Raw genomic sequence first — 26,351 nt, 5'->3', positions numbered from 1 at the left:
GGTTATCTACTGCGACAACGTCTCTATGGTGTACCTCTCTGCTAGCCCCGTTCATCATCGCCGGACTAAGCACATTGAGCTAGACATTCACTTTGTGCGTGAGCAGGTGGCCCTTGGACGTATTCGGGTCCTCCACGATCTGACTGCACAACAGTTCGCCGATGTGATGACGAAGGGACTGCCGACTTCCACCTTCGAGAAGTTTCGTTCCAGTCTCTGCATCACTGGCGCCGCTTCGACTGCGAGGGGGGGTGGTGTTGAGTATATTGTGTATTGGGCCTACCTCCTGTTTCCTCTGTATAGTCGAGGTTGCGGCCCCCCTTTGTACTCATATATACGTGCCTGGTACACCGATCAATGCATTGTGTTTGCACACCCCATACTTCATATTCTAAAATCGGTAACACGCCAAATTTGCTTCTCTGCATCTGAGTCTCTCATATTTCATCCCCTAAATCCATACAAACCATGCAAAATAAACCTACATACTACGACACCCTAGCTAGGATTCGTTGTCGTAGATGTCCACGACGTTGGTGTCGGGCGTCGGTGGATGGGCGCGTAGGAGGACTCTGGCTCCTCCTCCTCCTCGACATCATCCATGTACGCGAGCATCTCCTCCTCTTACATGGCGTCATCCACCTCCATCCCCCACCGAGACGGTGTCTAGCCTCTGCATCCGACTCCAAGCGAAGGGAATCGAGGATGGCCTGCTGCTCTGCGGCAGATCCGCGTCCCCTGCGCCCCCCACATCCTCCTCCTCCTCAACCTCCTCCTCCTCCCCCTCCTCCTCCTCCTCCACCTCCTCCGGATCCACTTCATCCAGACGTAGCCCCGCAGCAATTCGGGCTTCGTGCATTGCCCGGATCTGCTCAAGGAGCTGCAACCGGCGCTCAGGCGTTAGATATGGGTAGCTTCCTACCCGGCGGCATGGGGGCATGGCTACCAGTGGTGGCGGCGGCGGGCGGGAGGGGGAAATATGGACGGGTAGGGTTTCGGTGCCAGCAGTCAGCTTAAATAGCCGGGCTAGGCATTACGCAGACCACCGAAGCGTCACCACGCTACACCATCAGTCCGACGGAGGAGATGAGCTTCGGACCGCCAGGTTTCAGACTGTTTTCTTGTGGGACCCCAATGCTAGTCCACCGTGGCAGACGCACCCAGGCGCCCCCATATCCCCCATATTTGAGCTGGATATGAGAGGTGACTGTCAGCCCGGGTGTTTGAGGACCGTTTGAGGATCCCAATTCTAAGTCGCATTTTCGGGGCCGGTTAGTGACCGGGTCGATTGCCCGGGCGTTTGCGGCAGATTTGGGTTGCCCGGTTGTAGATGCTCTAAGGAAGCTAACAATAGGATGAAGAGTGTTTGCGATGTTGAATGTGCACCATGCATGTTGTTTGCACCGACGCTTCAACAACTATTGCTATGATTCTACATCATTTACAAGACTACCACCTCTCCATCCATTTAGATTTTCAAATAACGTGTTTTGTAGGTAGTAGGTTATTAATTGACATGTATGAATGGAATCAAATTGTTTTCATGCCAATATTTTTGTTTTCTTCCTACATGCTCATGCGCAAGACTTCTCCTTATAGTAATTAGTGTTTCATGTATTTCTTTTTACAGTTGTTGCACTACTACCTTATACATGAAGGTGGTACTACTTTGAAGCTATATATTGTTGGTAAGTGTTTAGAGAAATATAGTAATTGTTTGAAAAACAATCTTGTAGTCGATTCTAAATAACAGGATAACTATACCAGTGAATCCAGGAGCTGCTTCCAAATAATGTATGTTGTATGCTTTTATATACCACTAACCAATGACAAACATGAAAATACCACTGAAAAATGGTGGTATCAGTTGACACGATAGTCGGCAGGATCCCATGGGGAAAAAGACAACACAAATGGATACAGAGTGGTCGCCTTTTCTTGCCGATGGTACCAATAGGGACACCATAGTACGGTTAAACAAAAACTGAATAGATTTGGTATGATAGCTAGTAGTATCCAAAGAAAGACATCGGGAAAACAACACAAATCCTGCTAAAACTAAGCAATACGCTCTAAATGCCATGGTTTTATATTAATTCTAATTTGTGATGGTTAATTGTATTTGTTCATTTTTTAATTTTTTACTAATATTGAGCCACTATAATGATTTTATTATGTTCATTATTCCATAACTTTGGTAAGATTTTCTTTTGGAATTATTTTGTGTTTCATGCCTATGTCATGTGTCATGCTACAAAACAATAACAGCAACTTAATTAGAAGACAGGGGGCATCATAGCATGATCACATCAGTCGATTGTGAAATGGATATTTGTCAGTCGTCGGAGCTCAATGACTCCATATATATATATATATATATATATATATATATATATATATATATATATATATATATATATATATATTACGAACATTGCACTTGTACCTTATACATTAAGGTGGTAGTGTTTCCAAGCTATATATTATTGGTAACAATATTTTGAGAAATATAGTAATTAATATGGAACAATAACACAGATTGTGAGGAATTGATCAAATGCACATTTCACCAAGAATCTCTTTTCGTGAGCGCGGCATCTGAAGCCACTATTGCCAGAAAAAGTTTGCACTTGAATGGCTACAAAAGGTACATAGCGATTTAAAAAAGATTTTCATAAGGGGGGGGGGGGGGGGGGGGAGGATAAACATACAGCCTATTTAAAAAACATAACAACGTTTTGTCCTAGCCTGTGGCGCAGGTTCGAGTGTCCTATTTAAGACACTAGCGGTTGGGGCCCGCCATCGCGGGCCACTTGAGAGGAAGCTATGCACGCCTTACCTTCATCTCAATTTTTTTTTTAAAAAGCATTCTCACCTCACATGGACATTACATCCATCTCAAAACGAAAAATAAAAAAGTGTAGAAAAATTTTTATCAAAAAGAAAAGGAAAAAGTCTCACTGTCATTTAAAAAGACTCTAAAAAGAAATCAAGAACACTCTCACCATGACCAACTGGCAATGCGACATGTGGCATAGCCGGTTGGCCACCATTCTACCTTTGAAATGTCGCGACAACAACTCTTGCTATGACATGTTCTGCATCATTTACTTATCAGTCTATCACCTCTCCTTCCATATAAATTTTCAAAATAACCTTTTGCATGTAAAAATTTATTTATTGACTTCTACGAATAAGGCCAACATGTTTTCATGTCAACAATTTCCTTTTCTTTCTGCATCCTCATGTGCAAGGCCTCTCCTTATAGTAATTATTGTTGAAATATATTTTCACAGTAGTTGTGCCTCTCCTCATGGTGGTAGTATTTGAAGCCATATATCGTTGGTAACGGTATTTCAAGAAAATAGTAATGATTTGAAAAATAATTGGAAGCTGTTTCAAAACAATATGATAACTATATTGGTGAATCTTGGAGTTGTTTCTAAACAATTTTACTTGTATATTTTTGATATATCAATGAACAATAATGGATATCACAGTACCACTAAAAAATCGCCAGCTTTAGTAGACACGATGGTCGGCAACAGCCCATGGAAAGAAAGAGAACAAAAATAGAAAATTGCAGACTGCCTTTCTTGCTCGTGGTACCCAATAGGTATGCCATAGTACCATTACACATATACTTAGATACACAATGTACAGTGTGTAAATTTTTAGGACGAAATACGTTAAAATAAGTGCTACATAAAAAATCTATGTCTTTTTAGTACATGCACTATCCATCCTCAAAGTCCATGATTTTTTTTTGCACATCCCACATTTCAAGATATTTCATCCTGAAATTTTGCATACATACACATCACATCCTTGAATACTTGAATAATTTTCAGAACGCCCTACTCGTCGTTCGCACTGAGCCCATGTCTACTCCAACCCCAGCCAGAGGTACTTGACTATTTGCATGGTCTGTACGTGCATCACCAGTAACGAAAAATCCAAAATTTCACTCCACAAACAATAAAAGGATGAATCGTCCAGTTCCAGCGAGGAGAGTTGGTGCACTGAACCGTGTCCCATGTCAATTCAACTCAATTCACTTGTGGCCGGATACGCAGCGCCGAGTTTCCTTTCCGTCCAGAGGTTTTTCTTTTTTCTTTTTTGCGAATTGTCCAGAGGTTGGCTGAGTGGGTGCGCTCACGAGCGAGCGACCACACACCCAAAGGCCTTGCTGCCATATGCAACGGTACAGGAGGGTCACACTCCCGCGGATCCATGCGCAAATTTTCCTGGCAATTTCTTTAGAGAATATCCTCGCTTTTTTTTGCGGGTTATATCCTCGCTTTATTGATCAAGATGAATAAGGCTGAGTGCTCACGGATACAATCTAGGGTTACATGATGAAGGATAAATTCACTAGAAAACTCACGGGACGGGGCTACAATATGTGCCGCAACATTTGACACATGGTTTACATTGACTAAAACAATAGACCAGAAGCTCTCCGCCAAGCTCTTGGTGTCAGCAACCAGCCCAATGGTTGATCGATCCATGGTTGGAGAATTAATTTTCTATATGATGGAAAGACAATCTGAGATAAATTGGACCTTCTGGAAACCTTCTCGACGAGTGAGAGCGGCTGCACACGGTAGCGCCAGTGCTTCTGCTAGTTCTGGCATACTAGTCTGTTAGAAGGGAGAGAGAAATTGGTGGAGTAGTTCATTGTATTGCTTGAGGCTCATGGGCATATATATAGGAGTATAATGATCAGTTTGGAGTACAAGACAACGCAGGACTGAATCCTAGCCTGTCTCATCTTTCCTATTAATCAATATACTCAACACCCCCCTCCCCCCCCCCCCGGCAGTCACAACGGTAGCGACGCAAACGGTGAGACTGGAGAAGAATCCGAAGGCAAGCCAACGAACACCCCCCACAGTCGTAACGGTCGACGCAACGCGGAATTTGTGGCTGGAGTAAAAACCGACAATGTTGCTCAAGCAGGCGGTAGCCCTTTGTGCCGTTTGTTAATGTAGCCGAGAGCGTGGATGGTGTAGCCGTGGTCGAGGTAGGCATGCGAAGAATGTCGTGGTCGATGTCGAGTCGGGGTGGCCGGTGTCGAGGTAGTTGTCGTGGACCGGAAAGAAAAGCGGCGGCGAATGCTAGGTCAGAAGCGCGGCGACGGTGCTCGAAGTAGGCGAGGAAAAACCAGACAGCATGACGAAGACTGACGCAAACGGTGGCGTTCCCACGCCTAGGGAGGTGGCGCGACACATACCACATAGAAGTCGACGCACAGGGACGACAGAGTAGACCGCGCACCCCGGCGCGACGACACGAAGGGGGACGCAGCGGCAACACACGGGTCGGGGCAACGGCGAGGAAGACCTCAGAACGGCGGCGTTGACCACTTGCCACGCTCGCTACGGCCCGATGGGACGATGCAGCGGCAGCGTGAGAGTCGTTGCAGCCACAGAGACAGCCTCAAGCGGGCGGCCTCCGGACGGCGGTAGACCGCGGGCCGCAACACTACGGCCCGAAGGGACGACGTAGCGGCAGCAGGAGGGTCGGTGTAGCCGTGGAAAGAACCACGGGGCGATGGCAGGGATCACGCGTCACGCTCGCTACGGCCTGACGGGGCGACACAGAGGCAGTGCGAGAGTCAGTGCAGCCATGAAAACGGCCTGAAACTAACGACCTATGACGATGACGGACCGCAGGCAGCGGCACTACGACCCGAAGAAGCGATGCAGCGGTAGCGCTTGGATTGATGCAGCCATGAAAAGAACCATAAAACGACGATGCTGCGGTCCGAAGGACAACACAACTGCAGTCCATTGCTTGATCAGTGAAGTGGCGTGTAGACTCAATGACGGACGACGAGGACGGATATCATCACGCGGCCGGATGTAGCACGAACACTCGACAAACCGGCATTTGATGCTATATGCACGGTCAGCCAAGACCTGCACGCACATATGTGTCATCCGGGCTTGCGGACGTGTATCAGCGTGGCCTGGTGGCCCAATGCTAGCGGTCGCCGCCAGCGTCGGTCCGCCAGTACGCGCGGCTGGCTTCAGGCCGGGGCACCCGGCGCCGGACGATGGCCAGCGTAGGACCGCACGAGCGGTACCACACCAACGCATTGACGCGTTGCAGCTTGGCGCACGGTGCAGCAACCGATCCGGGTGGAGGCGGACAGGGCGGTGCCTCACGGAGTAGACCCTGTAGTCAATGTCGAAGTTGGAGTAGATGCACACGAGGTTGACAACGGCGGCGGGCAACGCAAACCGATCGTAGATCGAAAAAACCAAAAGAAACGTCGATCAAGACCGGAGAAGAGAAAAATTTGGATCAAAGGATCGGAAAAAATGACCCTCTAGAGCAGCCGGTCAACAGAACCGGCAGACGAACCCTAAGTACGGGCGACGTGGCCCCCGACGGCGATCATGGAAATCGACCGCCCCGGGGGCGGCGCGGTGCGGAAGCGGCGGTGGCTAGAATCGATATTAGGCGGATACTATGATAGAAGGGAGAGAGGAATTGATGGAATAGTTTATTGTATTGCTTAAGCCTCATGGGCATATATATAGAAGGGGACTGCTAAAACTCAGTCGATGTCCCCGTACGTTGGATCGTTTCCAGCTTTAAGGTTTACCATCGCTGATGTCCTGTATTGGAGTATCAGCCTGTTCTAGTGGTGCGACCGGCCCGTTATCTTTTTTTTTTCTTCTTTTTTGTTTTTTCGTCTGTGTTGGACAGGGATACGCCATGGACTGACCGTGACTGGTGTTGTGTGCTTTTTCTTTGTCTATATTCTAGGCTGATTTATTTTTTGGTGCTAGTATTTGCCTGGGGACAGGAGCGAGCAATATGATCCCATTTTCTCGCACTGGCCGTTCATCTATCTCACATAGCCACATGCAAGTTCGTTCATCTCTCACATGGCCACATGCAAGTTTTTTTAACTAGACTTGGAAGACTAAAAGTCTATGTTTTTGTTGTTGTAGTAGTCTATAAATGAGCATATTCATTTTTCACCATTTTTGATAAAAAAAATTGTTGCACAACATTTGCACGTAATCATGCCGACTGCAATTGAAAGGGTCGCAATGCGTTCATATGGGCTATAGCTTGTCTTGTGTGTGCCGTCGACGTCGGAGTGACGACAAGGATTAATTTTTATTTTTATTTTTTGGGTGCCAGTTCCATTTCCCATTCCTTGAGTTGCAACTGCATGCGGGCCATGTCGACTACAATTGCATATCTGCCACTAGACTCGTAACTGTAAGGGTCGGCACCCGACTGCAATTCATGTCCACCCCTGTGCTGCATTTTCATGTGGTTATAGCTTGTCTTGTGTGCCGCCTTCGGAGTGACGACAGTGATGCTTTTTTATTATTTTATTTTTGGGTGCCAGTTGCATGCCCATTTCCTAAGTTGCAATTGCATGCGGGTCATGTCTACTACAATTGCATGTCTATCACTTGACTCACAATTGCAAGTGTCGACACGGGACTGCAATTCATGTCCATCCCTGGGTTGCATTTTCACATGGGTTATAGATTGTCTTGTGTGCCGCCGCCACCGGAGTGACGACTAGGATGTTTTTTTAGTTATTTTTTGGGATCCAGTTGTATGCCCATTCCCTGAGTTGCAACTGCATGCGGGCCTTGTCAATTGCAATTGCATGTTTGCCACTAGACACGCAACTGCAAGTGTCGACACTCGACTGCAATTCATGTCGACCCCTTAGCTTCATTTTTCATATGGGTTATAGCTTATCTTGTGTGCCGCCGCCGGGGTGACGATAAGGATGCATTATTGTTTTTGTTTTTGTTTTTTGGGTGCCAGTTGCATGCCCATTCCCTGAGTTGCAACTGCATGTGAGCCATGTCGACTGCAATTGCATGCCTGCCTATAGACTCGCAACTGCAAGTGTTGGCACCCAACTGTAATTCATGTTCACCCCTGAGTTGCATTTTCATATGTGTTATAGCTTGTCTTCTGTGCCGCCGCCGGAGTGACGACAAGGATGCAGTATTGTATTTTTTGGGTGCCAATTGCATGCTCATTCCCTGAGTTGCAACTTCATGTGGGCCATGTCGACTGCAATTGCATGTCTGCCACAAGACTTGCAATTGTGAGTGTCGGCACCCGACTGCAATTCATGTCCACCTCACTACAAGAAATATGTCAACTTGTGACCACCACTATTGGTCACTGAATGGTCACAAATTTCCATTTGTGACCTTTTTGTGACCAAAAACATAAGGTCAAAAGCTGGCCGTCATAAACTGACTATAGCGACCTTTCTTCTGGAATGGTCGTAGACGTTTATGACCAAAATACGTCTACTGTGGCGTTTTGGTCACTAGCAACCTCCCCAGGCCACGTAGGCATCCAGCGTGGCAATCTGACGTGGCACAAGATTCAACCCGGTCCAATTCGATTTTCTACATGGGCCTAGCCCAATAATTCAGCCTTTTTACTATATATTTTCTCTATTAATTTTCTCTAGCTACATGGGCCGGGCCCAACAATTTGGCCTTTTTATTTCATGGATCATGGCCTTTTTGGGCCTAAGCCTTTTTATTTACTTGGCCATCGCCTTTTGTTCATTGTTTGATTTGTGGCCTTTTTAGGGCCCAAATAGTATATGTTTCATTTCCGACATATCAACAATAAAGTAACCAGTATTTTGGTCCAGAGAGCCTCAATCACACAAATTTTCGTAAATGGCGACCAAAATGAGTATATTATATATATTACAATCATGCCATAGTTCACATCATCCAGGAATTTAGAACAACTACAAAAGTGCTACTATGAAATACTATAACATCCATTCACATCATCCAGGAACATATAATTAGCTACAAAGATGAAGCGTTCCCTTTTTCCAACTTCTTGAGCCTGGAGCTCCTGTAAAAGACAGGAAACGATCATTATCATGGCTGTGAATTCAGAATGAAAGCAATATCCTCAAACATACAACAGCTAGGAAAAAAATATTGAACAGAATAATAAACAAATACACAAGCAGCTAGGGGTCGATCCTAATGCATGAGGGCACGGATAATAGTAGCAACCATGAGTAAATATTAGCAAATATTATATTGGTGGAAAAAAGTAAATACCAGCAATCTCTAAGAAGACTCCAAGAAATTGATGGCTCACAATACAATCATGCTTTTGACAACAAATACTACTAGAATTAAGGTGCATAACATATTCTAAGCAGTGTTAACATCATGACAGTAACAATTAATAGTAGCAGCTAGCAGGACATCAATCAAGCACAACAAAAGTACAACACCACACTTGGGATCTCGGAGCAAGAAAAAGATCATGTTACTTAGGAGCTACCACAAATGATACTGATCAAGGGCAAAAACAAGTTGGTATGATATCATTCATTCATTCGTTCTCATCACGATCATACATTGAATTCATTAAAGGTTACAGATTCATTTTTTGACATAGCATTGGAAAATCACAAGAATAGTATATGAACCAAAGTGTCCAGATAAGTAGATAACACATGGAGGTCATAATCACATAGCAAAGGAAGAGTGGGACAGACCGAGGACTTACCCTCTGGACAAACCAAAGACTTCACGCTTCCTCATCCTCGGTGGACAAATCAATGACTTCACTTCCTCTTCCTCATGCACCAACAGGAAGACCATCTCAAACACCTTGGTGCTAACAAGAAATTGTACTCACACGGTGAATAGAACAAAAGAACAGAAAGCACACGTATATACTGAACAAAAGCAACAGCCAGGAATAGATGACTCAACAGTTCATGTTTGTTAACAAAACAAGTGTGGACATCTCACAGTGAGTTAACTATCTGATGAATTTAGTAAAACACATACTAGCATTTGGTGCTACAAGAGACAATAGGAATCCAACTATCCCAACATCCCAACTTGGTAAATCCATGCTGCTAAAAGCCAATCCTAATCGGGTTGGAACTGGACCTGGTTTCAAACATGTGAGCTACAACTATCGTAATACCACAGCCCAAAAAAAACCCTACAAATCCATCAAACTACTGTTTGTAGGTCTGGCATCAGTGGTGTCACAACGTACAGTCCACTTACAGTCATTTGGGAGAAAATTAAAGTGATAATTAGACTGCCATTACATTCTGCTGGTAACTTGCAGTCTACTTACAGCTACAATGATATCTTAAGAGTTACAGTCTAAATACACAAAACTTAAGAACATGGGAATAAACAGACCAACCCCCACATTCCAATAATTCAAATACTCAACGGTCAAATGTGTATGCATGTGCATGTAAATGTATTGAGGTTATGCAAAACTATGGTGCATTTAAACTATGAGATCATTTGGTCCACACATTTAGATCATTTAACACAGAGAAAAGAAAAATAACAGAGGACTGCATATGAATGTATGTGTCGTTTCCAGGATAAGTTGGCACATAGAATGCCACCAATCAGGATATACCACACAACAAAGAATAGCTTGTAGCGTCCGAGACTAATCTCCATGAGGAACACAAATCATCCTCAGGAATTGGTAATGAACGCACATCAATCAAAACAAAGAACAAAAAAACAGATGGAATTTGTGTTGTCCCTGCAAGTGCCATAAACCCGCAACAGCAACAGCAGCAGCTTCTTCCTAGCGACATTTTCCCGGGCCAGGTATCTATCAATGATGTTGACAGTAAGGAATAAAATTTCACCCAGTAGCTCAAACTTATAGTGGACCTGCATTGGGTGAGTTCGCCAGGTCAGGTCAGACACACAACTCTGTACTAGATAACTTGACCGGGGTTCCAAGCAGATAATTACCTCGGTCCTTCTGTAGAGCTGTAAATTTCATCCACATATTCAACAACCGCAAGGGAGTTGCCGAAGTCGCAGCTATCGATGTCATGCATTTCCTCCTCTTCGGTGTCCTCCATGTGGATCTCCTTCAGCTCCTTCATCTCATTGGCCAATTGGTGCCTGCCAAAATAAATTCAAATCCTTGAGTTGACAGTTACCTATTTTGCTCAGATTCTTGGTTCAAACAAGGTAAGGTAAAATAATCTGAATAATGCAGAAGATGGAAAATCTATAGATAACCCAATTGAACCTACATTGATATCATTCCATATATAAAAGAGAGCACCCAGTCCAGTTAGATAAGATATACTACTACTTGCCTAAATTTGCTAGAACTATATTAAACCTACATTAATGATATGCCATATAGTACAAGATTTGGTAGGGGTATGCTCAAATCTCTGAAGATTTGTGCTATGTGCCAATTTGCACCCGAATGTCATGGACTGGAACAATCTATACCACTGTGGATGTTGTTTTCCACTATATATCTCCAACAATAACACTAGTATCAAACTTGAAAAGAAATGCTTGACTAGCTAGCTAGTTTCTGAAAAGACAAGGCATTAAGAGGTATCATCATTCTTTTAATAACTTGCATTGCAACATTCATGATCAATAGCTATGTACAAATGCAAGAAAATCTACACGAACTGCCCTGCTCTCTTAAATATTTTCTTCAAGTGGTTTCTTTACAGCAGGGTATATGTTGTAGTTGACAAAAGAAGATGTATTTGCAGTTGCCTGTCACTCTGGAATGTCGATGTGCTGCCTGACCTTCTCAATGTCAGCCACCAAGTCCCAGGTGGTGTTCTCCTCTAGACAAAGCATGGGGAGTGCTCTTTCGGCGCCTTTCTGCAATCAAACACAAGCAGATTAAGCACCGCGATCTCCTAGGAACACCGATGAACAGACACACGAGGGGATCAAAACGAAACCAACCTGGTCGAACAGCACGATCATGTAGAACTCCAGATCGAAGAACCCACAGTTGTCGGGCGAAGTGCCATCCCAGGACCCCCGTGGAGGAAGACGACAGGCTGCAGACAGAACAAAGTCGGTATTACTAAAGGAAGAATTGCAGGTGTGCAACTGGTAAATGTCATAAAGCCTTCAGGTGCTAATCATAGTCCCATCTCCCACTCCTTGTTACTTACTACATGAAGTACCCATAGTCGAAGAGAACAATTCACCTGGTGCTAATCATGGTCTGATACTGGGATACGCACAAACTAGTGTCCTCATGTGCACTCTAAATTTAAAAATTATGCCCTAAATGTAAAAATCTGGGAGGTGCAGAGGAGGAACGGCGCTGTGTTTCTTTCTTCTCTGAAGAAAAAAAGAGTGTTGTGCCATCCAATGTGATACACCCTCGGATTACAACTCCACGAACCCTCGCCTACACCGACGGCCCTGGTCGAAACCCTAGCCGCGGCCGAAAAAAAATGTAACGGAGAAGCTCCGGGGAGCCGACGCGGCGGCGGGCGAACCCTAGAACAGAATGGGAGGTGGAGAGAGAGGGGTAAGGGAAGGGGAGGGGAACCTTGGCCTCGTAGAGGAGCGGGCCGTGGTAGGCGAGCACCTCCTCGCCCTCCGTGAAGGAGACCGCAGAGCCCTTCGCCTTGTCCTTCCCTCCGCCGCCGCCGCCGCTCGTGGTCGTGGTCGTGTTGGAGCTGCCCACATGGCACCCGCGCCGGCACACACGCCAAGGGATGGAGGGAGGAAGGCGTGGTCGTGGGAGGGAGGGAGGAAGGCACTGGATCGAATCGAGGCACGCCCGCGCCGGCACGCACGCACGCTGGATCGAGACTAGTGGATATGGGGGATGAAGGCGAGGGAAGGGGGATGGCGGAGACGAGGTCGGCGGTGGGTGGGGGCGGCGGTGGTGGGTGGGGATGGCGGCGAGGGAGAGGAAAGCGCGGTAGCCTCGATCAGATCTGGAGAAGGAAAGGGTGGGTGGGTAGGTGGGTTAGGGTTTTGGTCTTTCAGGACAATATCCACCGTTGGATGGGCGCGTGATGGATGGCTCAGATCATGTCCAACTTGGTGATCCGCGTGGATGTGGTTCCTCGCTTCTCATTGGTTGGCTGGCTCGCGCTCAAGTATCCAAAATTTGGACCCAAATCTCTGATTTTTTTTAAATGCCTACAAATCGGTGTTGCAAAATTTAACCACACCATTTTCCAAAAGGCGGCTGTTAGGCACCGGTCAATCGGTCTAAATTTGGGTCGCCTGGCGCCCCTATGATGTTTTCGTATGTAACCATTTGATTCACCCCCGAAGTTATATTTTCTTTCCTATCTTGCTCATTCTTATTAGATAGAACACATCGTTGACCCTCCCGCTGTTGCGCCGTCGCGCACAAGCGCAGTCTGGCGCCTCACAGTCGGCATCACCCCGCCGTTCTCTAGTTGTAGCATTCGCCAGTTCTAGCACCTCCCTGAGGCTGCTCACCGCCGGGATGAAGCATCCTGAATCAACAGTTCTAGCAATCCATATTGTCGGTTCCAGCAAATTACTTCACCACTTCCAGAGCCTCCCCCGCAAATTGCTCACTACCAAGGATGCAACATGCCAAATTCATTTTCCATTTTTCGAGTGCCCAAAATAAGTTTTTTGTGTGAATGACCTACCATATATTTGTTGTAAAATTGCACCAAATCAGTTTTCTAAAATACTAGGCCATGTTTAATGCACAATTGACCAAATGGTTGGGTGTCAAAAGCCTTGATCCAGCTCTGGTGAAAAAGACAAATTTCCGCCGATTCAGCAGGAAGCGGGTCAAATTTGAACTGTAGCTGCCTCATAGTTTGCTCTTTATTTTTTCCAAAAATCATTTCTAGGTACATAAATATCTATTTAATAAGAGACATCAAAAGGTTTCCAAGATTCAACAACTAGCTAGGAATGGTCAAGCCCGCCGTTTCGACTGCATTTTGAAACGGGCATAAAAAATTCAAAAAAAATCAAAAAATTGGAAAACCTTCGCATTGTGTCATCATATGTGATCAAGTTATCGAGAAAAATAATAAACTTGTAATACGACAATTTGTTTAAAAAAGTTTTCTCAGAAATGAGCTATAAGTGTGAAGATTCATGGCTTTCAAGCCAAATGATCAATCTTATGGCCACATTCATGGCATAGTTTGTTAAAATGATCTCATATTGTGCAAAAAGGGTGCATATTGGAATGGCAAACAATGTTGCCTAAGGAAATTTTCATTTTCTTTGGACGAAAAAGTCATTTTCCATTTTTCGAGTGCCCAAAATGAGGTTTTTTTGTGAATAACCTACCAAATAATTGTTGCAAAAATGGACCAAATTGATTTTATAAAACACTAGGACATGTTTAATGCACAATTGACACAATGGTTGGGTGTAAAAAGCCTTGATTCACCTCTGGTGAAAAAGACAAATTTTCGCCGATTCAGTTGGAAGCAGGTCAAATTTGAACTGTAGCTGCCTCGTAGTTTGCTCTTTATTTTTTCCGAAAATCATTTCTAGGTACATAAGTATCTATTTAATCATAGAAACACCAAAAAAATTCCAAGATTCAACCACTAGCTAGGAACGGTCAAGCCCGCCGTTTTGACCGCATTTTGAAACGGGCATAAAAAATTCAAAAAAATCAAAAAATTGGAAAACCTTCACATTGCGTCATTATATGTGACCAAGTTACCAGGAAAAATAATAAACTTGTAATACGGCAATTATTTAAAAAAAGTGTTCTCGGAAACAAGCTATCTAGTGTGAAGATTCATGACTTTCAAGCCAAATGATCAATCTTATGGCCACATTCATGGCATAGTTTGTTCAAATGATCTCATATTGTGCACAATGGTGCATCTTGGAATTCTAAACAATGTTGCCTAAGGGAGTTTTCATTTTCTTTGCACGGAAAATACATTTTCCATTTTCCGAGTGCCCAAAATGAGTTTTTTGTGAAGGACCTACCATATATTTGTTGCAAAATTGCACCAAATCGATTTTCTAAAATACTAGGACATATTTAATTCACAATTGACAAAATGGTTGGGTGTAAAATGTTTTGATCCTTCTCTCGTGAAAAAGACAAATTTCCATCGATTCAGCAGGAAGCGGGTCAAATTTGAACTGCAGCTGCCTCATAGTTTGCTATTTATTTTTTCCAAAAATCATTTCTAGTTACATAAGTACGTATTTAATCAGAGAAATACCAAAAAATCCCAAGATTCAACCACTAGCTAGGAACGGTCATTCTCGCCGTTTTGACCGCATTTTGAAACGGGCATAAAAAATTCAAAAAAAAATCAAAAAATTGGGAAACCTTCGCATTGTGTCATTATTTGTGGCCAAGTTCCCAGGAAAAATAACAAACTTGTAATATGGCAATTATTTTAAAAAAGTGTTCTCAGAAACGAGCTATCACGTGTAGAGATCAATGGCTTTCAAGCCAAATGATCAATCTTATGGCCACATTCATGGCATAGTTTGTTCAAATGATCTCATATTATGCACAAGGGTGCATATTGGAATGGCAAACAATGTTGCCTAAGGAAGGTTTCATTTTCGTTGGACGAAAAAACCATTTTCCATTTTTCGAGTGCCTGAAAGGAGGTTTTTTTGTGAAGGAACTACCAAATAATTGTTGCAAAATTGGACCAAATCATTTTTATAAAATACTAGGCCATATTTAATGCACAATTGACAAAATGGTTGGGTGTAAAATTTTTTGATCCACCTCTCGTGAAAAAGACAAATTTCCGCCGATTCAGTTGGAAGTGGGTCAAATTTGAACTGCAGTTGCCTCATAGTTTGCTATTTATTTTTTACAAAAATCATTTCTAGTTACATAAGGACCTATTTAATCATAAATACATGGTTTGGTGGCGATATGTCGAGGTTTGGGCGGTGGCCGAGGGCCCCAACTCTAGAGCGCGTAAACTTGCATGCCCGTCGTGTGGTCACCACGTGACCGTAATGTTGCCATGTGTTCTGGGTGGCCTAGGCATGTCTAGTGGGTTGGGAACTCCCCAGGTTGGTGCTAGGAAGAAAATTACAACATAAGATTCTCACGAGGAGACCAATCGATGCTCAAACATGAATTAGCAGCCAAGTGTTTGATTAGCGGTACGGGAAATACACATGGCCAATGGGCGTGAGTTTTGGCTGAGGATGATCATCTACTAAGGAGAATGTCTTCACAAATTTTTAGCTCAAAATGAGGATCCTAGGTGGTACTTGCTTTGCAAAGTACCACGCTGGACAAAAATATGAATGTTGAAGCTAGGCTCAAAATAATGAATGGAGTGAGCTGAAATTTTGTGGAGGATGGTTATTTGGGCATAGGAAAGCATTGTAGAAAATTGATACCATTTGGACATGCCAAAGTAGTACTTCCTTCACAATGCTCTTCTATGGACAAAAAATTGGGAAAACTAGTGAGAGAGATTGGATAAATGAAATGAGCTCAAAATTGGTGTAGGTAAGTTACTTTGGTATGGTCATGCGCTGGTAAATTTTTAGATCATTTGGGTAAGCCTAGCTAGTACTTACTTCAAAAAGCTTCTCTCGAGGTAGAAACTTTGGAAATTTCCCGAGAAAGATTTACTAGGAAAATTGAGCTGAATATTATCATGTGGCAATTATTTGGGTATGGAAGAGTGCCCGAAAAGTTTGAGGGTAATAGGAGGGGTCTATATAACACTTGCTTTGCAACGTGCCAATTTGGCCATAAAATATAAATTGAACCTGGGCTCACATAGATGATTTGACAGAGCTGCAATTTGGAGGAGGGTGATAATTTGGGCATATGAAGGAACTGTATAAATTTCATGTCATTTAGAGATATAAAAAAGGTACTTCCTTCACAATGCTTCTAGGTGGACAAAAACTTTGGAAATTAAACGAGGGCAAATGGAGCTGAATTTTGTTATGCGGTAATGATTTGGATAGGAAAGAGTGCCCAAAAATTCCGAGGGCAATCAAGAATATATAAATAGCACTTCCTTCATAAAGTGTTGTTGTGAACAGAATAGGAAAATGAATATTGTTGAATTAGTTTTGAACTAGGCAAGGAAGGATTTTTACATATTTGATGAAGATATACCCCAAAGAATTTATGGGATTTTTTTGGGAATTTTGGGAATGATAGAAATATAGGTTGTTTCACAACCTAGGGCAAAAACTGCCACATGGACATGACACATAGGCAAAACTGATGAGATGGCGCCTAGTCGTCACAACCCACCACAATCTACAAGGCTATGACCATCTATATTGGTCATTAACAACTAGAAATAAGGCAGCGGACTAGCACTGTTTGCTTTGTGAGCATTTCATGTAAGGAAATTACGACCTTTCTGACCAAAATGGTCGCAATGGTTTAGGGTTTGGAGCCCCCTGAACAGCTTTTGAACAATTGGTCTAAAATGGTCATAAATTTATGACCAATTCTTCGAGGGTCACTGACAGAAGGTCATAAGTTGACATATTTCTTGTAGTGCCTGAGCATGCAACTGCAAGTGTCACCCCCCGACTGCAACTGCATGTCTTTTCACCTCAGGTGTCTGCGACGCATGTCGTCGACGTCGAGATCCACGGGCACACCGGTGCAACTCCAGCCTACTCGCGCCCTGAAGAGCATGTAATCTACCTACCCGCCCCAGTAAATCAATCCCCGCAGTTGTGTCTGCGCGCCAAAATTCAGCACCCCTACCTCAATTTTCTCTCTAGGGTTCACCTATGTTTGCCAAAATTACCATTCATAAAGATATCCGAGCGCAAGAGAGTAGCCCCAAAGTCAAAGTAGCGACTAAGGTGCCGATGATTTTTTTTGTTCTGCCTGCGTTGTGTTTTTGCTCCTAAATGGAGGATTCCCTTTTTTCTTGGGGCAGTTTTCAATGTGTCTAATAAGTAATGAAGTGGATGAAAAATTTCAAAGTAGCTTGTGATCGCATTTTGAAGTAGCCCCGTCAGGTTCCGAGCACCTCTGTTTTTGTTATAACTGATGAACGGAGCTGGTTGTTTTCACTAATTGTACCCGACTCTAACAAAAGTGCGCACACACACAGACCAAGCTGGCTTATGCATGCAAACAAGACAAACAAACAAAGAGGGAAAGGAAGGAATTCCCGTCATTTAGGTACAGATGGCGTTTTTAGCTGCCTCTTTCTGGGTTGTAGTTTTTTTAGCAAAAAAGACAAACAAACAAACAGCCCAAACCAATAAAAAAGACAAACAAAAGCCCAGAACTGAAGCCCATAATGGGGGGAATTAGAACCCACTAGCCAGGGTGGCAAAACGGGACAAATCATCTCTAGGTGACATCATTCGACTTAGACTTCACGAAGTCTAAGTCGACTGATTCCTAGACACACCCTATATAGAAATACAATGATCAACTTGAAATACAAGATAAAGCAGGACCAAATCCTAGTCTATCTCATCTTTTCTATTAATCAATATACTTAACATAGTCTCCTCAATGCACCCGCAGCAAGCTATCATCGTTGTGAATCTAGACTGCATCCCGTAGCTTCACCTTGTCAACTTTTCCCAATGCATTTATTGGGAGGGCGTCGACGACCACCACTTTCACAGGAACCACGACGCACGGCAATGCTCTCGCGGCAGAATGCGATGATTTCATTCTCGTAGACTCCGACAGCCTTTTTGCTGGCCATCGGAGCTTGGACGGTTTCTCGCCTCACTGCGGGTGAGGCATGGCAACCATCACCGCGTTGGCCACAGCTGGGTACCGTTCAACCCCAGTGTGGGCTTTGGCACTATCTTGTATCCTTCGGCCATATACTTTGCTTTCTGCTTTATCTATAAAGTGATGCGACAGCCTATTTCGAGAGGTGCACAACACTGAACCGACAAACAGAGAACGATAGTATTCCAATCGATCCTTTTTTCGGACAGCTCGTTCGAGGTAACTTTAGGTAATTTCCATGCAACCAAAAGCATGCTTCTTAGCAAAAGGCAACAATTTGGTTTCATATTATGGAGAGAAAAATCAGGTTCACAACACAACCCTTATGGACATATATGCTCCCCGGGTGCTTGACAACAGTACCTCAAGTATGAGACTGTAAAATTATATACTCATTGTAGGCATTTATATCACCACACAAGGATGGAAAATATCCAGAGTAATACAGCTTCAAACTAGTACCGCCTTAATGTATAAGGTAGTTTTTTTTTAGAACGAAGGCTCAAGAAGAGCCCGGCTTTGAATTAACAAAGCCATCAACCGACCAGGATTACATGACTGCCACTTACAACAAGAAAACAAAGAGCGGAAAAGAAGATACATTGTGCTCGGTAGAACAACTCGAAGGCATAGAACAATGTCATTGAACGCCGCTATGCCGAAACTAGCTAACCTACTAAGGCTATGGGAGGAAGGCACCACCCTGCATGTTTTGTGTCACTGACTGTCACCAGAGGGAAAACAGGGGCAACACATGACCTGACTCCGCCTCCGCAAAGGGCCCCTACCCTTTCACCCGGGCTCGACGGATGCCGCACCGGCGGCCTGCAGAGTGGTTCACCCTAGAACCCAGGTTAGAATTCCCATGCAGCCAAAGGAGGCACCAGGAACACACCCACACGAAACAGGGAGCCGAACACCCAGTCACCGTTGCCGGCAGCAGCAAGGCAGAGCACCGGACGCGAGTTGTCGAAACAAAGGCGCTGAAAAACCCCGGAGAAGGCCAAGAGTATGCAGCACCACACATCGGTCAAGGATAGGAGTCTCCATAGCCCATGGCACGAGAGAGGGACCCCGATCCCCTCGCACCAGCGGTTGAAGCCCTCCACACCTGGACCCGAGCAAGTTGCCGAGGATGAAGATCAGACCAATACAATCCGCCGTCGAACCACCACCAACTCCACCACCACTTGAGCACTTCCCTGACGACGCCTTCAGGAAGGATCACGCCACCAAGGTGCCGTCGTCGCCATGAAACGAGGAACTGAGGCTTTCACCTGAGCTGCTGGGTGGGGTGGGAGGTGCAGGAAGCCCACCGAAGCCTTCAGCAAGGAAAACGACGCCCAAAGGCGACATCTTCAGTGTGGCCGCCGCGCCGGCCAAGGGTTTCCCCCGGATCCACACCCAACCACCAGATCCGCACACCCACCATCCAGAAAACGGCGACGGAACCACCAGGAACAGGGGCGGCGCGGATCGGAGCAGATCGAGGTTGTGGACGCCGATTCTCCAAGGTTCAGCCGGCCTACGGGAAGCTGTTGCAGCTGTCGACGCCTGCCGCCTCCACGCCGCCCGCGCGGCCGTGAAGGCAGCCCACCTGCACCCTGCGGCGCCGCCCGCCGCACAGGCCACGCCGCTGGCCGCCGCCCCGGATGCTGAGGCTCTCCACGAAGGGTGGATCCGCCGAGGTCCCCGCCGCCACCTTCATGGGTGCCGAGCGGCCGCGCCGCTGGCCACCTCTGGCGGCGGCGGAGGGAGGGAGGGAGACGGGGGGACTAGGTGGCGGCGGCTAGGGTTGGCCCCCGAGTCGCCTCGGAGGAGACGACGCGGGGGGGGGAGGGGGGAGGGAGACGAGGGAACGACCGAAAGATCTGATGTATAAGGTAGTAGTGCGATTGATATGATAACACTGTGATGCAGTCATTGTTATTATTTTGTAGCATGGCATGTCATAGGTAGCCTGCTAGTCTTGAAAGAAAAAAATAATACAAAATACTAAAAGCTTGCTGCTTTTATGGAGTAATGTAAAAAATATGAAATCATTGTCGTGTCTCCAGTTCAGTAAAACTTTCATAAAATGAATGACCCAATATGAATAACAGATTCATACCAGAATTAATATACAAATGTGGTGCAGCTCGTACCGCTCAGTTTTAGCCCAATTTGTGTTGATTTTCTGACATCTTTTTTGAGGGTTCCCGCCAGCTATCAGAGCAACTCTAGCAGACCCCGCAAAACACACGGACCCATAAAATTCTGGCGAGTATGCGGGCCCAGCCTAATTTTTTGGCCAGAACAGAGCCCGCATACTCGCCCGACCCGTAAAAAAAATTTGCCGCGGCCCACAAACCGCACGCCCCGACCGCTATATCTACGGTTCTGCGGCTCGTTTGCGGGTCGAAACCCTATCCCCCGCCGCCGCCGAGCCACGAGATTCACCACCCCCTTCTTCACATTTCTCGCCGCCGGCGACCACCTCCCCCGCCTCCAACTGCCATATGGGGCCGCATGTGGAGCTTCGGATGCGGCTCTGGCAGTAGATCCGGCGGCGGAAGCGAGCCCGAGCGCGAGCGGCGCGTCCGGTCGGACGACACGAGGAAGCGCGGGGCCCGAAAGTGGACCAACCGCGGCATGTCGCCGCCGGCGAGCTTCCGTGTCCGCGAGATGGAGGGGTACGACCGCCGGCGCGCGTCCTTCTCTTCCACGGTGAGATCTTCGTATGCCGGGAGCTCCTCCTCTTCCGGCACGGGTCTTCTCCCCGTGAAGAGGGAGTGGTTGGAGGAGCCGGACGACTTTGAGTTCGTCCCCGTCAAGGAGGAGCCCGAGGAGCCCGCTCCGCTCGGCCGTCGTGGAGTCATCGGGCCGGAAGACTTCGTCTTCGACGTCGACGCGGTTGCGGCCGCCATTGCCGACCGGAGCATGCGCGAGGAGGCGGAGCGCCGGCGCCACGCGGAGGACCTCAAAGACCTCCAATGGCGGCAGGCGGTCGCCGCCAAACTCGCAGCCAAGGAGAAGGACGAGGAGTGGTGCCGCATCCGCGAGGAGCAGAGGATGAAGTACGTCGACCTCTGCAGCTCTGGCGAGGAGGGATTGAGCATGCTTCTCCTCCACGACGTCGTCCATGGCCGCGACCTCGCCGCTGTCAGATCCCCACCCCTCTAGTACTAGTATTAATGTAGTATGTAGTATGAATTATGTTTGTAGTCTTTGATCATGTAGAATCTATGTAGTATGTGATGAACTACTCGCGTCAACAAGGTGCAATTTCTCTTACGAAACTGTTTTTTTTCCTTCAAATTATGCAGTTTTAGATACGGTTTCTGTTCGGCCGCGCTTGTTTTCGACCCGCAAACGAGATCTTCGTGAAACTGCAAACGCGTTTTACGGGTCGAGTTTTTGCGGGGTCTGCTAGAGTCGCTCTCATGTGAACTCTATTGTATTGTTCTTTAATGTTATTATGGTGTCTTGTTGGTACCATGAGAAAGAAAGGCGGCCCCCCATGTGCCCAATTTTGTTGTCTATTCAATGGGCTGCTGTCGATTATCTGTCAAATCAAGCTGACTACTTTCTTGTTGGTACTACGTATCCATTATTGTTTGATGGTATATCAAAAAATGTACAAGCACCACTATTTAGATACAGCTCCCAGATTCACCAATACAGGTATCATGTTATTTGGAAACAACAACCAGATTCTTTTAATAGTGCAACTACTTTAAAAAATATATATAAACATTAATTACTATAAAAATTACGTGAATATATAATTTTCCAGGTTTTGTTGTTGAAGTACTGGTGGCACTTGGCAGCATATATGTCTATAAAGGGTTGTGTTGTGAGCCAGATTTTTCTCTCCAAAGAGAGACAGAAATCTGGCTCTCTTCAATTACCCGTAAAAAAGTTTTTTCTCTCCAAAATAATTGAAACGAAGTGTTTGCTTTTACAAAGCTTATTGCCCGAAGCTTGCCTTTGGCTGCAAGGAACTACCAAACGTTGCCTGGAACGAGCTGGAGACCGGCTGATTGGAATACTATTGTTGTCTCCGTTGTCGGCTCGGTACTGTGCGCCTGGGAATTGACTAACACCTGTAAATTTATAGGCGCCTCAAGAATAGTAAACACATGTATAGTATATATTAAATTAAAGAAGATTAATGTGCAGTAGTATTTTTTTGACATCATGTCTTGTTTTTTCTGGAAAGCAAATTTTTTTTTAGGACGAAGGCTCGCGATGAGCTCGGCTTTGAATTACCAAAGTCATCAATCGGCCAGGAATTACAACACAGGAACAAGCACAACGGCCGAACGATACAAGGGAGCACCCTAGGAAGCTTACAACTCAACGCCGAATACTAGCTCAAAACAAAAAGAGAAGCACAAGCTAGTACACGCCGCCGACCGCAGCAAACAAGAACCGAGAATTGTGAGCAGCATGAGCACAACGAGGACCTGCAGAAACAGAGTGGAGTTGTGGACATGATCGAGTCCAAGGTTGGAGGAAATCAAGCATCTTCCTTTGCTCTCGCCGTAGAGGGACCCTTCCCTCTCGCCTTGGATCGAAAGGCGCCGCCGACGGACATGAGAGACGCTCACCCTAGAGCAGGAGAGATGCCGTCCTCGAGTCCTGGAACAGTCACAGAGCACATCCTCCTAGGACATGAGCACACCTCATCTGACACACCGAAGCAACCTAGAACACCTGAAAAATAGCGGGAAAGCCACCGGAAGGAGCCACTGAAGGACGAGCAGCAAGGACATCAGGAGAGGCCGCAGAACGACGAGGAGCGGGAGTCGTCGGCCGCTGAAGAGAAACACCGGGCGTCCACGGCCAGGGACGTGCTGCTACTGCCGGGAAGAGGAACCCTATCCCCTACCGTCGGATCGCAGACGCCGTACCGCCGGAGCTGAGCAAGACACGCCACCGCAAAGGAGCACCGCACTTGAGGGGAGCGGGGACAGACTTCCCTACGAGCCAGATCAACCACTGCCACCTGATAACCAGGGCCGCCCAAAAACTCCACCTATGTCGCCCCTCACCCGAACGCACACTCCCCTGGCGGTGCCTCCAAGGAGGGCACGACGCGCAGCGCGCCGTCACCGCCCAGTCCAAGAAGGATTTTGGGCTTTCACCCGGGAGGGGAGCGGGGGTGGATAGGGTTGGGATCTCAGCTGCACCTCCAAGGAGGAAGGGCGGCGCCCAAGGGCGTCGCTGCTGCCGGGCCGGACCAGCCGACCAGTGGTTTCCCACGGTCCCAAAACCGCACCACCGGGCACCCATCCACACCAATCCGGCGACCGAAGCTGCTGGAACCGGCAAGGATGAGGGAGCTGAAGGGGAGGGGAGTCGAACCTCAGATCTGACGAGGAGGGGGATCTCCACGCCGGCTCATACCGGCTCATACTTAAGAACGCTTAAAAAAGGATTTGAACAGAGGGAAATTAAAAGCCACCCTGCCTTATTTTCATGTAGGAGAAACCGACTTTGAATCCAGGCCGGCGACATGAAACCTTTTTGCTGTCTATCGCTGTGCCAAGGCCGAGTTCTCACTTATAAGGACCCTTAAGGTCTTAAGGACCTCGAGGTTCTTGTTTTGCTTTAAGTGTAAGTGTTCTCAACAGACAACATTAAGACACACATGCATGCTAAGGTAAATCAAGTTTTCATATGGATGAGTAGGTCAGCATGCCATATACTAGTACTGTTTTTACACATCACTCCATTTAATTACAGAAATTGTATAGCGCGTATACCAGCAAAACAGTTTTCCACGCGACGCGCTGCTCACCGCCTGGCCAGATTCCATGCTGAGGTGGATCACAACGGCACCTGATGGTCGAGGATTTTTTTTTAACATCAATACAGACGAAAGCGCTCATATATACACGCAGACACTCACCTCTATGAACGCGCGCACACACACCTTACCCTTATGAGCATCTCCAAAAGACTAAGCCGTCATATCATCTTGAAATTTACAAAGTCACCCTAGGCACCTCGTCGTCGACGGGAACGTCTCCTCCCACTGAATGCGCATTGCCGGAAATCCTAAAATAAATCCAGAAATAAATGCAAGCACGAGGATTTGAATTCTGATGGGCTGGGGATACCACCGTCTCTCTAACCATTCAACCACATATTGGTTCGCTGATGGTCAAGGATTGGTCATGCGCACTTGAGAGGATTTGTGCTACATATTTTTCACTCTTTTTAGAATTTATCCTATTTCAAAGCGTTACATTGGCATTCTTTTTCTCGTTCCAAAATGTGTCTTAATGTTTCACCGTGTCATCGTGCATCAGCGAAGCTGATCCAAAATAAGTCCATTCTTTTTTATTAATACGTAACGAAACATGATGATACATGTCGAGAAAAAAGCCAAATGAAACATTTTGAAACGAGATAAATTTTGACAACAACCGGCACAATTATCACAGCAATGACGAGCGATGAATCCATGCATGGAATATCCCGTGCTCGGACTCTCATCAACATAGTTGGCTAGCAAAGACAACCGTTTTACGCGTCTACACTGTGGCCCTTCCATGATAGGAAGGACCCTCACAGTTTACTGGAGACGTTGGCGAGATACTTGGTGTGGCGGCCGTGCGCGAGCACCTGGCCGGTGTCCTTCCTCCTCACCTCCACGGTCACGCACCCCGTCTTGTCGCCGATGCCGAGCACCCGAGCCTCGATCTCGATCTCCTCCTACATGGATGCAGCATGCCTCCGTTTGTTAGTCCCAAGTCCCAACTCACAAGAAGGATTATATAGTACGCGGGAAGACATATACTCGTATAGTACGTTTGCACGGGCGGCGCCCAGGTAGGAGACGGTGATATCCAGTGAGACCCCCGTCACCGGCGAGCCGCCGGCGAAGAACACAGCAGACCCCACCAGGTCCACCAGCGACGCCACCGCGCCTCCATGCATGCGGTTGCTGGCGCTCTTCGGTTGCGCGGGACATGCGCACACAGGCATACACGATTTTCAGTTCAAAGCTCCTACATACACTACTCCCGCGAGCACGGCCCTGGCTAGGACTACGTACCGACGTGAGGCGAGGAGGGACCATGAAGGAGCAGAGGAGGCGGCCGGGTTCGATGGTCTCCACGCGGAGGCCGGCTACGGTGAAGGCGTCGTACAGCCGGTGGCCCAAGGAACGGTTGTGCCACCTCTCCATGGCTTCGTCAACATCCTTGCTGCCGCCTTCGAGCTTCGCCATCTGCAGGCCCTCTCGGTCTTTCCTGGTCTACCCTGCATATATAAGAGGCCTTTAAGTGCTCCGTCTCCATTGGCAATTTTCACAATAGGGACACCGTAATAGGAAAAATGCCATTAGAGGCCGAGCGTCAGGAACGGTTGTGCCACCTCTCCATGGCTTCGTCGACAACCTTGCTCTTCCTGCCGCCTTCGACCTTCGCCATCTGCAGGCTCTCTCGGTCTATCCTCGTATACCATGCATATATACGTGGATATAAAAACCAAAGCTATGCCAAGGCGACAAAAAAGAAAATAAATCCAAAGCGATTATCCCCAATCAACAGACTACAACGAAGATATTTTTTAACAACAACACCTTTAAAAAGAAGGTGGTGCTCAAGCGCTGTCTTCACCTGAGGAACCAGTCCGTACAAAGTAATAACGTAAAAACATCTTCACTTCTAAGAAAAACAAATTCAGATCAGACCAAGGCTTTCACCTTGAAGATCGAGACCGGGTGTTCAAGTAACACCACCATCGAAGTCACTCAAATTTTGTTGTCAACACATTTACGTGATCCCAACAGCTACATGCGATCTCCGGCACCGCCGCTGCACAATCCCTCT

The 26,351-nt window shown here is 46.4% G+C and overlaps 2 protein-coding genes and 1 non-coding gene across 4 annotated transcripts; all 3 read right to left on the bottom strand.

The window, feature by feature from the left end:
* Window positions 1-10,383: 10,383 nt before the first annotated feature.
* LOC125511876 (small nucleolar RNA snoR80) lies at window positions 10,384-10,517 on the bottom strand. The gene has a single exon (XR_007285147.2). It is a non-coding gene; the product is annotated as a small nucleolar RNA snoR80 (small nucleolar RNA).
* A 345-nt stretch (window positions 10,518-10,862) lies between these two features.
* LOC147972767 (uncharacterized) lies at window positions 10,863-20,233 on the bottom strand. The gene is made up of 5 exons (XM_087524450.1): window positions 20,055-20,233; window positions 12,373-12,755; window positions 11,772-11,869; window positions 11,607-11,684; window positions 10,863-10,949 (listed from the first exon to the last, which is right to left on the bottom strand). The coding sequence occupies exons 1-5, from the start codon at window positions 20,231-20,233 to the stop codon at window positions 10,932-10,934; spliced, it is 756 nt and encodes a 251-aa protein (XP_087380576.1). The 3' UTR covers window positions 10,863-10,931.
* Window positions 20,234-24,830: 4,597 nt separating this feature from the next.
* On the bottom strand, window positions 24,831-26,028 carry LOC125528086 (uncharacterized). 2 transcript variants are annotated; one of them, XM_048692600.2, is made up of 4 exons: window positions 25,894-26,007; window positions 25,574-25,779; window positions 25,327-25,470; window positions 24,831-25,230 (listed from the first exon to the last, which is right to left on the bottom strand). In XM_048692600.2, exons 2-4 carry the CDS (start codon window positions 25,745-25,747, stop codon window positions 25,084-25,086), a joined length of 465 nt encoding a protein of 154 aa, XP_048548557.2. In that variant the 5' UTR covers window positions 25,748-25,779; window positions 25,894-26,007; the 3' UTR covers window positions 24,831-25,083. The 2 variants fall into 2 exon arrangements, with proteins under 2 accessions (XP_048548557.2, XP_087379756.1); XM_087523630.1 differs by having other exon boundaries at window positions 25,094-25,230; window positions 25,316-25,470; window positions 25,894-26,028.
* Window positions 26,029-26,351: the final 323 nt, after the last annotated feature.

Source organism: Triticum urartu, chromosome 5A (genome assembly GCF_056163025.1).
Source record: "Triticum urartu cultivar PI428250 chromosome 5A, HENAU_Tu73, whole genome shotgun sequence".
Lineage (NCBI taxonomy): Eukaryota > Viridiplantae > Streptophyta > Magnoliopsida > Poales > Poaceae > Triticum > Triticum urartu.
The sequence above is the reverse complement of the archived record's forward strand: the minus strand, read 5'-3'. Positions and strand labels throughout refer to the sequence as shown.